A 15,559-nucleotide genomic window follows, 5' to 3' on the forward strand; every position below is an offset into this window, starting at 1 on the left:
ATGAGGCTGAATTATTTTGAAGTGCCATTTCTTCCTCTGCCTAGTTGGAATGTGTGTGCATAATTTCATGGAAATCGCACGCTGGTTCGAGGCATTTTGTTCAAAACGGACCAATCCTGCAAACTTTGGATGGCAATCTTAGCCAATGGGGATGGAATATGGGGTAGCGGACAGGTCTGTGTTGATGAGATGACTATATAGATAGTGTATATTTGTGTGATGCATGGATAAAATGTGTACGAGTAATATAAATACATATGTTCAGCAAAACTCTGCCTCATGGGGGGCGCTATAACAGGCCGTTATTAATTTGGGGCAGTGGTTCGTCGCTGGCATCCATGGAGTGTGTGTGCACAGTTTGGCATGGACCGGGCCAACGGCGCCGGAGATTAGCTGTACGCAGACGGACGGACACACACACAGACGGAGTGCGAAACATACTCTCCCCATGCCTTCGGCTGGTGGAGACAATAATGGGCCTTGATATGAAAAGGGTTGAAGACCACTGCCATAGACCACTAGAGGTCCATGGACCACTGGTTGAGAAACAGTGTTCCAGTCGTGACAAGTCAGTGTCTGATGTTGGTTATCATCCAGTGATGAGTTGGTCTAACTTAACTGTCCTTATAGGGACATTTGGCATGGCTGGAATAACATTAGTTCATTTATTACTTTGTTCCACAGTGGTGAGGACAGCCTGCTGCAGCAGGTGGTTATTATGGGTTGATGTACTGTACTACTCATACTGTACATATAGCACTCTGTGAGGATCCTCCATCTGCTGCTTAGAATCAGTGGTGGAAAGAAACTAAGTACATTTACTTAAGCACTTAAGTATATTTGTGGCTAAGGTATTTGTACTTTACTTGAGTATTTCCAATTTGTCCGCGACACACAAATGGGACCCGACCCAGTGTTTGGGAACCAGGGCTTTAAGCCATATGGTACTCTTATATAGTACCCCCTCTCCCTCACACGCACACACACCCGCACAGGCGCACGCACGCACGCACGCACGCACGCACGCACGCACGCACGCACGCACGCACGCACGCATACGTCACATACATCCCCCTGCCGAAAAACAGACATTCCTCCATACTACGTCCCAGCCTCTTGTGACGCATTCTGTCTCCGCGGTGCCCGTCGGTGGCATAGCATGGCACCATGACTAGCATCTGCCACCCGTACCATCCTCCTCACGCCTCCCCGCGGGGGCAGGAGCAGCGTGGCTCCTGGACCACGGCCTGCTGCCAACGGAAACCGCTCTCGTTGGCACTGGTGGAAAGTAACTAAGTACATTTACTTAAGTACTGTACTTAAGTACACTTTTGAGGTAGCTTATTTGTACTTTAATTGAGTATTTTTCCCCCCAATACTTTTACTTCTGTTCCACTACATCCACTACATTTTACTCCACTACATTTATTTGACAACTTTAGTTACTAGTTACTTTGAACATTTTGATTGCGACGATAGGTCGCAGATTACTATGAAAACCTGTCAGTCAGTCCGTCCGTCCATCATGCCATAGATGGCTGCCAGTCCCTCCATATATGGCCGTCAGGCCGTCAGGCCTCTTGACACACTGATCATGACACTGACCTCATCAAACCCTGGATGGTACATGGAGAAGACTGGATCATCACCTAGATCTGCATACTGTATATGGAGCCGGCCAGCAACTCTACATCTGCCCTCATACCTCGACCCCTTAGATCTCCATATATGGAGCTGACCATCTCTGACATTTCCATATGTTGATCCTCCCCCACCCGTCCTTCCTCTTCGATGTCTCCCTTTTGACTGATACCTGTCCATTCAAACTCTAGACTCTGCCCTAAAGTTATTAGCACAGCCGCGCCTGGCAGCCGGCGAAAACTGGAATTCTCAACATGCCCAATGCGACGCATTGTGAGCTTATAGATCACCTATATTATATCTTGAAATGGGACATTCTGACTGTACAATTAGTACTTTTACTTTTGGTACTTTAAGTTCAATTTGATGCCAATACTTTAACTCAAGTACATTTTGAATTTGGGACTTTTACTATATTGCAGTATTGCTACTTTGACTTAAGTACAACATGTGAGTACTTGTCACCTGCCAACGGAAACCGTCCTGGTTGCTATAGGAGCAGCCCGTCCATATGCCCACCTAGGCAGACTGGCGTCAGACCTGTGCCAGGCCCCCTCCCTGGGCATTAGTGCTAGCCACGCCAACCCCTGAGCTATAGACAGACAGGCACACAGAACCTGTTGGCAAAGGCTGCTTTTCTTTGGGAGAGTGTGTGGTCACAATATGCCACGCTACTACTAGTGCCCCCCTAAGAATTCCACCTTTATGTGAAGAAATACATTGTACCTATTTCTTTTTTATATTTTCTGAAGAAAGAAAAGCACTTCCTCTGGATACTGCCCTTGGTTAAGGCAGTGAGGTGTTCAACTTTAAATATAACTTAACTCATAAACGTCAGATGCAATTTCTCATGTTTTATTGAGAACGCGTTCTCAATTAAACATGACAAAGCTTTGCCAGCCTTGCATATTTTATTTTGGAGTGCCGCTTTTTCCTCTATTTTCTTTATTTGGGGATATTCAATAACTGATTGATTGCACTTGTCAAATCGATCCATACCATTACCAGTACCAATTACCAGCACCAGTAGTGGGGTTGTTTTACACATGCAGTAACTGTGATTCTGGGTGCAGATGCAGACTTTATTACCTGATTTATTAGGCTTGCTGAACATTACGCTCCGTTTTCAAGTGTCTGCTTTCACTACTGACGGAGATTAACGCAAATTAATTAAAACGAGCAGTGTTAATGCCTTGCAGTGTCACCAAAGCATTCATCAAAAAGGTGTCATAACGTTGGAGTGAGATGTGGGGATAATCTTTATGTCTGTTCCATGCATTAACTAATTATCGACTGATACCGATATGATGAGCGATATATCGTGCATCCAGTAGAGACAGGGAATGTAGGGCCAGTGGTGGACTGGAATTACAAAGTACAAATGTATTGGCATCAAAAGTACTTTTACAGTAAAAGTACTCATCGTGCAGAATGTCCCAATTCAAGTTTTCAAATGTATACAAATCTTTAAAAAATAGCCGAAATATATATAGTGCTGAAGTGGTTAGTGTGTTTTGTAATACTAAATAAAAATCTACAAAGTAACTAGTAACTGAAGTTTTCAAATAAATGTAGTGGAGTAAAAGTACAATATTTGCCTCTGAAATGTAGTGGAGTAGAAGTAGAAGTACTGGAAATTGGAAATACTCCAGTAAAGTACAAATACCTCCAAATTGACTTAAGTAAATGTACTTGGTTACTTATTTCCACCACTGTGTAGGGCAGCGAGGGGAAGGTCATGCAACAAGGTCTCTCCACCACTGTGTAGGGCAGCGAGGGGAAGGCCATGCAACAAGGTCTCTCCACTGTGTAGGGCAGCGAGGGGAAGGCCATGCAACAAGGTCTCTCCACTGTGTAGGGCAGCGAGGGGAAGGCCATGCAACAAGGTCTCTCCACTGTGTAGGGCAGCGAGGGGAAGGCCATGCAACAAGGTCTCTCCACTGTGTAGGGCAGTGAGGGGAAGGTCATGCAACAAGGTCTCTCCACCACTGTGTAGGGCAGCGAGGGGAAGGCCATGCAACAAGGTCTCTCCACCACTGTGTAGGGCAGCGAGGGGAAGGTCATGCAACAAGGTCTCTCCACCACTGTGTAGGGCAGCGAGGGGAAGGCCATGCAACAAGGTCTCTCCACCACTGTGTAGGGCAGTGAGGGGAAGGCCATGCAACAAGGTCTCTCCACTGTGTAGGGCAGCGAGGGGAATGCCATGCAACAAGGTCTCTCCACTGTGTAGGGCAGTGAGGGGAAGGCCATGCAACAAGGTCTCTCCACTGTGTAGGGCAGCGAGGGGAAGGCCATGCAACAAGGTCTCTCCACTGTGTAGGGCAGTGAGGGGAAGGCCATGCAACAAGGTCTCTCCACCACTGTGTAGGGCAGTGAGGGGAAGGCCATGCAACAAGGTCTCTCCACCACTGTGTAGGGCAGCGAGGGGAAGGTCATGCAACAAGGTCTCTCCACCACTGTGTAGGGCAGCGAGGGGAAGGTCATGCAACAAGGTCTCTCCACCACTGTGTAGGGCAGCGAGGGGAAGGCCATGCAACAAGGTCTCTCCACTGTGTAGGGCAGCGAGGGGAAGGCCATGCAACAAGGTCTCTCCACTGTGTAGGGCAGTGAGGGGAAGGCCATGCAACAAGGTCTCTCCACTGTGTAGGGCAGTGAGGGGAAGGCCATGCAACAAGGTCTCTCCACTGTGTAGGGCAGCGAGGGGAAGGCCATGCAACAAGGTCTCTCCACCACTGTGTAGGGCAGCGAGGGGAAGGCCATGCAACAAGGTCTCTCCACTGTGTAGGGCAGCGAGGGGAAGGCCATGCAACAAGGTCTCTCCAGCAGGAATCAAACCAGGGACCTCTCTCCCCGCACACACGCACGCACGCACAGAATTTGTCGAGTAATGCCTATAGAAGTAACTATACACATCCAGGGGCATCACAGGGATGGGTGTGACCCATATAGGGCATCCAGAGATGGATAGCTTGGATTGGAGTGTCTACAACAGTGGTTTCAATCGTTTTCATATCAAGGCCCATTATGTATTCTGCATTTGAGCCACGGACCGCCATTTGACGAGATTTAGCCTTGCAGACCCAACACTAAAGAATATGTCGACATTTCCATGCTGTATTGATGTTGGTACCATAGCAGAGGCAAATAATTCTTCTACATTCTCTAATTGTGTAGACTTCTTGTAAATTAATTTAAGTAATGCAGATGCTAATGTTTAACAATAATGTAACTCTTGGAAAAATGGAACCAAATGGACCAATGGCACCAAAAGGGTCCATTTGGTTCCATTATACACTCTCATCATACCCTCTCAAGAGTTAAAGATATATAAGGGTCGGTTACCATCATTTAGCTGGGGACCACCTGGAACCCCCTCAAGGACCACTGGTTGAGAACCACTGGTCTACAATATCAGTGACAAGGTCCTTATATAGTGCATGGTGTGTAAGGGGCTTCCAGGGGGGTCCACACAGGTACTGTAACTGATCTTATATAGTGCATGGTGTGTAAGGGGCTTCCAGGGGGGTCCACACAGGTACTGTAACTGATCTTATATAGTGCATGGTGTGTAAGGGGCTTCCAGGGGGGTCCACACAGGTACTGTAACTGATATTATATAGTGCATGGTGTGTAAGGGGCTTCCAGGGGGGTCCACACAGGTACTGTAACTGATCTTATATAGTGCATGGTGTGTAAGGGGCTTCCAGGGGGGTCCACACAGGTACTGTAACTGATATTATATAGTGCATGGTGTGTAAGGGGCTTCCAGGGGGGTCCACACAGGTACTGTAACTGATCTTATATAGTGCATGGTGTGTAAGGGGCTTCCAGGGGGGTCCACACAGGTACTGTAACTGATCTTATATAGTGCATGGTGTGTAAGGGGCTTCCAGGGGGGTCCACACAGGTACTGTAACTGATCTTATATAGTGCATGGTGTGTAAGGGGCTTCCAGGGGGGTCCACACAGGTACTGTAACTGATATTATATAGTGCATGGTGTGTAAGGGGCTTCCAGGGGGGTCCACACAGGTACTGTAACTGATCTTATATAGTGCATGGTGTGTAAGGGGCTTCCAGGGGGGTCCACACAGGTACTGTAACTGATATTATATAGTGCATGGTGTGTAAGGGGCTTCCAGGGGGGTCCACACAGGTACTGTAACTGATATTTAGGAAGCAAATGGACCTTACGGGGTCTGTGCCTCTGGGCATGTGTAATGTACAAGAGATGGAAACGGTATCAAATGGGCAATGTGCATATCAAACTGGTTGAGAATCACCGAGGTCGAAGCTAGATGAATAGACCCTGACACGTACCATCCTTTAAAGTTTAAACTATTATTCAGAAATGCCTCTGGGACAAAAAATTAAAACCTTGGGATTTTATGGGGTCTGAATGCAATTATATAATTTCCAGTCCTCCCCCGTTATTCTGACACTGTCAGGTTGCGGCTGTATCAAGGCTGTGTGAACATTAACCACGACAAAAGCTCCCGATGGATGGAATAGAATAGACCTCTCTCTCTCTCTCTCTCTCTCTTTCTCTCTCTCTCTCTTTCTCGCACGCTCCCGCTTGCTCCCTCGCAGTGGTGGAAAGTAACTATAAATACAAGAACTGTACTTAAGTACAATTTTTGAGGAACTTTTTTACTTCTTACTCCACTGTATCTCAGAGGCAAATATTGTACTTTTACTTTGTAGATTCTGATTAGTATTACAAAACACACTAACCACTTCAGCACGGTATATATTTCTATTTTCAACAGATTGTTATACATTTGAAAACATGAAACGGGACATTCTGCACAACCCAGTACTTTCTACTTTTGTGTACATTTTGAATTCCGGACTTGTACTTGTAACAGATCATACTTCTACAATGCAGTATTGATACTTTTACTTAAGTAAAAAAGAAATGTGAATACTTTTTCCACCACACTGCTCCCTCGCCTCCTCCTCTTCCCCCTCCCCCTCCTCCTCCCCCTCCCCCTCCTCCTCCTCCTCCTCCTCTCCCTCATCCTCCTCCTCCTCCTCCTCATCCTCCCCCTCCTCCTCTTCCTCCTCATCCTCTTCCTCCCCCTTCAACCCCCTCCTCTTCCTCCCCCTCCTCCTCCTCCTCCTCCTCCTCCTCCTCCTCCTCTTCCTCCCCCTCCTCCTCCTCCTCCTCCTCCTCCTCCTCCTCCTCCTCCTCCTCCTCCTCATCCTCATCCTCTTCCTCCCCCTCCTCCTCTTCCTCCTCATCCTCTTCCTCCCCCTTCAACCCCCTCCTCTTCCTCCCCCTCCTCCTCCCCCTCCTTCATACTCCCACGCAGCAGACGTGGTAACCCACAGGCAGACCGGATGGTGAATCACCAATTGTTTGTCTCCCTTTTCTCATGGTTGTCCTTTTCCCTCTCTCTCCCTCTCTCTCCTCTCTCTCTCTCTCTCTCTCTCTCTCTCTCTCTCTCTCTCTCTCTCTGTCTCTCTCTCCCCTTCACTCTCTCTTATAACAGTGATTCTCGAGAAGCCCATTCGCATCCCAAGGTCTTTGTCGGTGAAAGCTGCCAGCGTGCTCAAGGGCTTTCTAAATAAGGTGAGGCACCGTGGTCCCACACCCAATCAGATGCCTCGGTCCTTCTGTCTCTGTTTGCACTACTCAGCGCGTGGAAACGAGGCCAAGAACACGTTCCGCCGGCGCAGCACGGCCAACACGGCAGTCACTCTCTAGGCTTATACTTAATTTGACCCGGAGTGCCAAAGTGTGCCATGCAAACATGGCATTTGTAAAATTGCTGTTCTGAAACGTTGTGTCCTCACAAGTATAGTAATACAAATGCATGTGTGACACGTTGTTCAGGTTCAGGTTCAGGTTCAGGTTTATTTGTCATTTGTATAGATACAGAGTATACATACAATGAAAATTATTTTGCTCAGAGCACTCTCAGTCTTACATACACAGGACATAAACAAACATCTATAGTGCAAGAAAAGACAAAAAACAGGAAAAGAAAAGTGCAAGTGAAGTGAAGTGCAATACAGTTCAAGGTCAGCTGTTCAGCAGCCTGACTGCCTGGGGGTAAAAACTGTTACTGAGACGGGTGGTACGAGATTTGATGCTCTGGTAGCGTTTTTTGGAAGGGAGTAGTTTGAACAGGGTATTTGCGGGGTGGCTGGTGTCTTCCATGATGTTATGGGCTTTTTTCACACAGCGAGTGGTGTAGATGTTATGGAGACTGGGTAATTCTGTAGTGCCGATGATTTTAGCTGCTGTTTTAATGGTCCTCTGCAACCTATTGCAATCCTGAGCGGTCGTGTTACCGTACCACACTGTGATACAGCCAGTTAAGACACTTTCAATTATACAGCGATAAAAGTCCACTAGTCCTTTTGTACCTTTTTGTAAAAATGTTAAGGCGCCTCAGAAAGTACAGTCGCTGCTGCGCCTTCTTGAGGATGTACTCGTTGTTGAGTGACCATGTGAATGTGTCTGTGATATGTATGCCCAGGAATTTAAAGTTATCAACTATGTCGACAGATGCCCCTTTGATGGAAATGGGGGTGTGGATACCTTTGGACTTCCTAAAGTCTACAATGATTTCTTTGGTCTTATTGGTGTTAAGTGAGAGGTTGTTGTTATCGCACCATAGAGTCAGATCCTCTATCTCCCTCCTATAGGCCCTCTCATCACCGTCGGTTATTAGTCCGATCACTGCGGTATCATCCGCAAATGTAATTATGATGTTATTCTCATATCTGGCGACACAATCAAACGTAAACAAGCTGTACAGCAGAGGACTGAGGCAGCAGCCTTGGGGCGCACCGGTTCTGGTGAGAATTGTGGATGAGCTTCTCTCTCCTATGCGAACACACCCCTGGCAAGTGGTATGTCCCAATTACCATACCCACCCTATATAAGGAGCAGTGTGGTCATGTGGTACTCTTTTCAGATCCTCAGACCAAGGAAGCTCTTAGAAGGAAGTGAAGTGGTCACGTGACTGGGCTGCGCCATGACACTTTCATGGACACTTTCATGGGAGCCAAACTCACACCAGTAGTGCAATGAATACATGGCAGTGAATGGAGCCGGCTGGACCAGCTCATAACAAACATTATACATGAACGATTGCGAGCTTTGTCATATAATTGGTTCAGGAATATGAAAGAAGACATAAGTGATATCACACGTTTTTTCTGAGTGGTTGTTTTTCGACTTAACTATTTATTTTTATTGAGGTATTTATAGAAGAGCACATAGTAAGTTTTCTGCCTGGGCTGCTCTCTGCTCTTTGAAAAAATAAATCACATTAAGTAGTATGCACATCAAAAAATAAGACAGCCTAAAATAACGTGTTAGCCTATATATATTATTTTATTTTCCAGAAGCGATCACTTTACAAAAGGTCTCGGTCATTCATAAATAATGTTTGTTCATGAGCTGGTCACTGAGCTCTCATTGACTCCAGTGCATTCTGCCGAACTTCCGGGTGTAGTTTGGCTCCCGTGAAAGTGTCCATGAAAGTGTCATGGCGCAGCCCAGTCACGTGACCACTTCACTTCCTTCTAAGAGCTTCCTTGCCTCAGACCAAGGACTGTCTAAAGAGGACAAGAAGCGAAGACCGTACGGGCGACGCCATGTTGCTCACATGGTGCACCATGGAAGGAAAGAAACATGCGCAGTTGCAGACCAAGGAAGCTGAAGGAGGAAGTGTTGGCTGCATAAAGCCCACTGCGCATGTTTCTTTCCTTCCATGGAGCACCATGGCGGCGCCCGTACGGTCTTCGCTTCCCGTCCTCTTTAGACAGTCCTTGCCTCAGACCAGGAAGAGGATCATATGGCAAGTATGTGTTTGTTTGCTTGGTAATGATAATGATGAATAAAGGTGTTTGTTTTTGACCAACCAATTGTATCTGTGTGTCGTTTGTAAAATGAAATGAATATTAAAAACGTATTGAACTTGGTCAAGGCGTAAATACCAACTCTGATTAACAACGTAGTTAGTATTGAAGCAAACATTGTTTGGTGCTGACCATGGGGGAGTTACAAAGATCTGTAAGGTGGTGAATATAGTGTAATGGTGAATATGCTGCAGCATGCAGCCATGCAATGAGTAGTTATGGTAAACGGAAAATAATGAATATGTAAACATGAGAAAATTGCCCCATTTACATGCAGAAATTCATTCGGAATGAATGGATTAATTCCAGTCATCAGAATGAAAATGCTCATGTAAACACCTCAATTGGAATAGAATATCCCATTCCGAATGAATTTTCATTCCGGTCTGGAGTGGTGGTATATACCGTTTGAATCGGTATAGATCACCATATAAACACTTTATTCCGAATGCTACTGGAAGTTTGCAATACATACCATTTTACACATGTCAACCATAGTAGACTATAGTGCTTTATGCCCATGTCCAAGCAGGGATGGCCATTTGGAGACATTTTATGTGCGCAGAAATGCGCTATTTTACCCATTAGAAAAATACAAATACACCAGTTTATTTTCTCCCCATAATAAAATACGCTATTTACAAACCCATCGGAGAATTACAGTGCCATGCCAATTGCAGTGTATGGATGCTGTGTTTTTTAGTTCTGGGTTGTTATGGGTGGCGGTCGCGTGTGGTTGCTGGGACTGCGCTTCAAAATATATTCTTATTTTATTTGATCAGATAATAGCTGTTAGTGTTTGTCGGTTATTCATTTCTTAAGGGATAACGGTTATTGGTTGGCCATCTCTATAGTTCAAAGTTATATTCTGAATGAATGCTTTGGTCATGTAAACAATTGCGGAATAGGAATACTTGTATTCAGGTTCCATGTAAACAGTTGGGTAAGAATCTCTGTTTGGAATGAATTAATTAATTCTGAATACATTTTGTGCATGTAACTGAGGCCAATGAGAATCATAATTGAACAGGTGAGGCTATAAAGGGAAAGGCAGTCTGTCTTTCCCACAGACCCCCAGTGCATCTCAAGGGGTTTATCCTTCTAATAAAGGTACATTATTAATATTTAGACACAAGGTTGTTTTAATGCATTTCATTGGTTAAGTATAAAACAAGTAAAGCCTTTACGACTTACTTTCAAAATGTAAAAAATAACAATAAATAAATAAAATGCCCAAAATAGCATACAAGCTCACAACGTGTCGCAATATTGGTAGATTGGCAACTTTTTCCACTAGGAGCAATAACACAAAAAATATATCGGGAGGAAACCACCCAACTCCATTTTTGAGGTTTCAGCATAAATCAGTGTTACTGAACACCCTTTACGTCTGCTGTGTTGGTTAAAAAAATGTTGAACCAATGGAAAGTATTACAAAGCACTTCGGACAAAACCTCTTAACTCCATTGGACCCTCAAACTGTCTGCTAAAACAGCTAACTCTACCACCTCTGCCCCTCATGCAAGTAATTGACAAATATATAAACTAAGTCACAATATCAACTTTGATGAGGCAGTATTGCTTTGGTTTCTTCAAACTGGTGGGTCACTTGAAATTGACAAGAGTCACTGCAGTACAAACCCTGGGAGGTGGACAGCCTTATAAAGGTGCAAATAGAACCTGTACGTACATGTTCCTTTCCTGACCTGTCTTCTCCCTGCCGACAGGACCCCAAGGAGCGACTGGGGTGCCAGGTGCAGACGGGGTTTACAGACATCAAGTCCCACACGTTTTTCCGCAGTATAGAGTGGGAGCAGGTAAGTCCTGGCTGAGTGCGATCTAAGCTTGCGACTGAAGTACATTACTTAAGTACTGTACTTGAGTACACTTTTGAGGTATTTGTACTTGAGTATTTCCAATTTCCAGTACTTTTACTTCTCCACTACATCTCAGAGGCAAAATTCTACTTTTACTCCACTAAATTAATTTGAAAACTTTAGTTACTAGTAACTTTATAGATAAAGTTTCGGTTTATCCATTTCAGCCATTTGAAAATAGCCGATGTACAAACTCACAATGCGTCGCCATGCGAAGCATTGTAAGCTGCTATTTTCCAAAGATGTTTATACATTGGAAAACTTGAAATGGGACATTCTGCATAATGAGTACTTTCACTTTTTGTACCTTTAAGTACATTTTTATGCCAATAATTTTGTACTTTTACTCAAGTCAATTTTGAATTCCAGACTTTTACTTGTAATGGGGTACTATTATTATATTGCAGTATTGGTACTCTTATTTAAGCAAAAAATTTCAGTTGTTTATTATTTCCACCACTGCTGAAACATGGCCATGGCATGAACTGCCCTCCCGCTCCTGCGTGGGGTAACTGGGTAACGTTCATGAACTGCCCTCCCGCTCCTGCGTGGGGTAACTGGGTAACGTTCATGAACTGCCCTCCCCCTCCTGCGTGGGGTAACTGGGTAACATTCATGAACTGCCCTCCCGCTCCTGTGTGGGGTAACTGGGTAACATTCATGAACTGCCCTCCCCCTCCTGCGTGGGGTAACTGGGTAACATTCATGAACTGCCCTCCCCCCTCCTGCGTGGGGTAACTGGGTAACGTTCATGAACTGCCCTCCCCCCTCCTGCGTGGGGTAACTGGGTAACGTTCATGAACTGCCCTCCCGCTCCTGCGTGGGGTAACTGGGTAACATTCATGAACTGCCCTCCCGCTCCTGCGTGGGGTAACTGGGTAACATTCATGAACTGCCCTCCCGCTCCTGTGTGGGGTAACTGGGTAACATTCATGAACTGCCCTCCCCCCTCCTGCGTGGGGTAACTGAGTAACATTCAAATCATCTGTTCTATTCAGTGCATGGCTCTTCACAACATACATTACATAGTCTGTTACTGCATTTGGTCCTACTCCCTTGTACTAAATATGGAGCCATAATTACATAACCATAATGTGTACTCTAGCCTAGGCTGTAGCATGTGACCTTTTCAGTATTCTTTTAACCATGCTGAAACCCAAATGCTGTACTGCGTGTCTAGAATTGTATCCTGTAGTGTAAGGGTTCTATGTAAGGAATGTGTCATTACTTGCGCAAGCAGAGCGCGCAAGTAATATTTTCGCCCGGTCCGTATGCACCGTCCCAGCCAACCCGCCACTTTTGATGCGTATGCAAATAAAATCCTGTAGTGTAAGGTTTCTATGTAAGGAATGTGTCATTTTATTAATGGTATTATTACTAGCCATTTCATAGTGGAAAGCGACAGGAAATCTGACATTTCAGGAGTGAGAACTCCTGGATTAAACAAGTGAAATTGGAAGGGATGTGGGGGGGGGGGGGGGGGGGGGGCAACAGCACGCACACCAAGGTCCGCCCCCGCTCGATCTTGATTGGCGGAAGGCCCCTCTCTATCCTGATTGGATGAAGGCTGGGCCACCTAGCAAAAAACGAAACCTACGTTTTTTTGACCCCAGGGGTTAACTGGGGACAGGGAGGAACTCCTTATATGGTCAGCACACTCTATACTAGGGAGGATTATCACAACAAAAAATAAGTGATATTTGAATTAAGTGTAATCACTGAATATACCTTTAACACATGATACTCTGGTTCAGTGGTTCTCAACCTTTTCAGGCCGCGACCCCCCAAAAAGAATCCTATTTGAACTGGGGACCGCCACGCTGACAAGCCTGAGACTACATCTTATCTATCTTAAATGCAGCATCACATACATACTTTGTGCAACGTGGTGGAGAGATGTTTATGTTTTATCCCTCTTCCACTGTCCTACGGTATCCCTATTCGACCTAGTGTTATGTTACAACTGGCGTTCATCCACGTGGGTGGGTGGGTGGACCGGTGGGTGCGATTTGGGACCATCTGACCAGGTCAAGAGAGAATGGAACAGAGGAACTAGTGTCTGTGAGGTTGCTGCAGTATGTTGTGTTGTCTGCTTGTCTTGACCTCCGTGGTCGACGCAAAATGTGGATCCCGGTGCAAAAGCAGTGTAGTGTTTCAGTTTGTGCTTCTGGGGTTAGAGCCGCTGAACGCTGATACCCGATCTTAAAATGTCTTCTTAACTATTTTTTTTGCAAGCGTATATATTAGTGCTGTCCATGTTTTTTCTGATGCATCCGAGGTTCAGATGTCATTTGTGATTTTGTCTCACACCGCTCACGACATGTTAACGTTTCTGGTGAAAGGTAAACAGAGTGAGCTAACGCTAATAATATCAGATCGTTACAATGGTGGTCTTCAGGCCGGGAAACCATGGTGGCCTTCAGGCCGGGAAACAGGAAATGAAGATGACCAAATATAGGCAAAAAGCCCTGTCAGGGTTTACCTACAGTCCTACACTCTGGTGCCACCTCGTGGCACAGAAAGAATACAATTTCTTGTATGAAATTCCTTACATTTTATGAATTTCTGTTGAAATGTTGAATGTTGAATGTTTTACTTTTCATCGTTTGAAAAAAAGAATGAAAGAAAATGTGTGTATTCATTTATTTTTGTAGGAAAAATAAAATAGAGATATTTACTGTCAGTGTCACAACTCATAAAAACATTTACAAACCTGCATATACAGTATGATGCAACGTTCTCGGTTCTTCTTTGTCAGAGTTTGATGGTACATACAATAATACCCCTCGTATAGCTGTTTAACGGGTGGTGCCCTTTGTGGGTGTGTGTTGCATGTGCATGTTAAAAATGCATGAGACCGTTGTAGAGTAGACAGACCACTGCTGGGCGCAACAAAGTGCCTTCCCTTCTCTGGAGCAATAACACAAATAAAAGTGCATTTCTAATTGCACTCACATGCAATGAGTGCGTGCGTATAGTAGAGAATGTTCCATTGATGCTATAGGGCTGACGTGCACCACTATGTAAAAGTCACATGAAAGCAGGATATAGGCTATACAATACTAGCATGCCATGAGAGAGAGAGAGAGAGAGAGAGAGAGAGAGAGAGAGTGTGTGTACTGTATGTACGTACAGTATGCCCAGTTTTAGCTTAAATGACTGGCTGCAGTCAGAGCACGCTTCTAGTTTTATTAACAGCTGCACTCATATCATTAACGCAAATCAAGTTTAACGAGCTTGGTCCCAGACTCCCAGTACAGATTGTGTGGTGGTGGGTAGGGCTGGACAATATCACTTCAAATCAATATCATGGTTATTTCAAACGTTTGCCTCGATTACAGAGCGACCTCGTAGGTGATCAGCTATTTAGCACCCCACCATGTACAACATATTATAAAACGGGGTTAAGTGGTTAAAAGAAACATGCTTCTCGATATTCGATTAATACACTGTAATCTATATTTTTGCGATTAAATAGGTTAAAAGTAAAAACCTACATGGAAATGCAATCACTCAAGAGTTTAATTCACACTCATTACTACAGGTACAAGCAGCTAGCCTGGGTTCCAGTCTGATTTTCTGCGTTAATGTTGGTGTAAGACAAACTATGACGTATAATTCTCCATTCATTGTCAATGAGAATTTTGTGTAAGACGGAAATCTACACTAATAGCTGAATATAGGAGGGGCTAGCGCCCCTCAAAAAGGATTAACTGTAAGCTAAGCCGCCCGCGCATCCAGAAGTGGGCTACATGTTCTTGCTGGGGGCCGGCATACTGACTTCGATAAAGTGTTTGAAGGGCCACTCATTGGACTATTGAATTGAAACATAGTGCTGAATTATGTTAAAACTACATGAATAGATAGACACTGTGATGAATCATTCACAGCATCATATTCCCTATTTTGCGTAGTGCATTATGACTAATCTTATTATTATTATACATTTCAAATAGTGAAAATACCCAATCTACATACGTAGCTGTACAACACGTCGCTGTAGTTAGTACAACTATTTGTACTATTTTTCAATTTAAAAAAAAAGCCTAGAGTAATACGATTACACATAAGACCTAAGACTCTGCACAAAATAGGCATTATGTTATAAATATGGATCCATGGATACATTTTACTACATGTGTAGTAATCAAGATACTTGTGTTG

General features: G+C 44.7%; 1 protein-coding gene across 3 annotated transcripts in view; it reads left to right on the forward strand.

The window, feature by feature from the left end:
- The window catches only part of prkcz (protein kinase C, zeta), a 144,580-nt gene that overhangs the window by 106,013 nt on the left and 23,008 nt on the right, over positions 1 to 15,559 (forward strand). For all 3 annotated transcript variants that reach the window (XM_083770342.1, XM_083770344.1, XM_083770343.1), the window contains 2 exons: positions 7,136 to 7,215; positions 11,246 to 11,335. In XM_083770342.1, the coding sequence (XP_083626468.1) occupies positions 7,136 to 7,215; positions 11,246 to 11,335 (170 nt within the window). The remainder of the gene's footprint in view (positions 1 to 7,135; positions 7,216 to 11,245; positions 11,336 to 15,559) is intronic.

Source organism: Protomyctophum parallelum, assembly GCF_964188405.1.
Source record: "Protomyctophum parallelum genome assembly, chromosome: 7".
Lineage (NCBI taxonomy): Eukaryota > Metazoa > Chordata > Actinopteri > Myctophiformes > Myctophidae > Protomyctophum > Protomyctophum parallelum.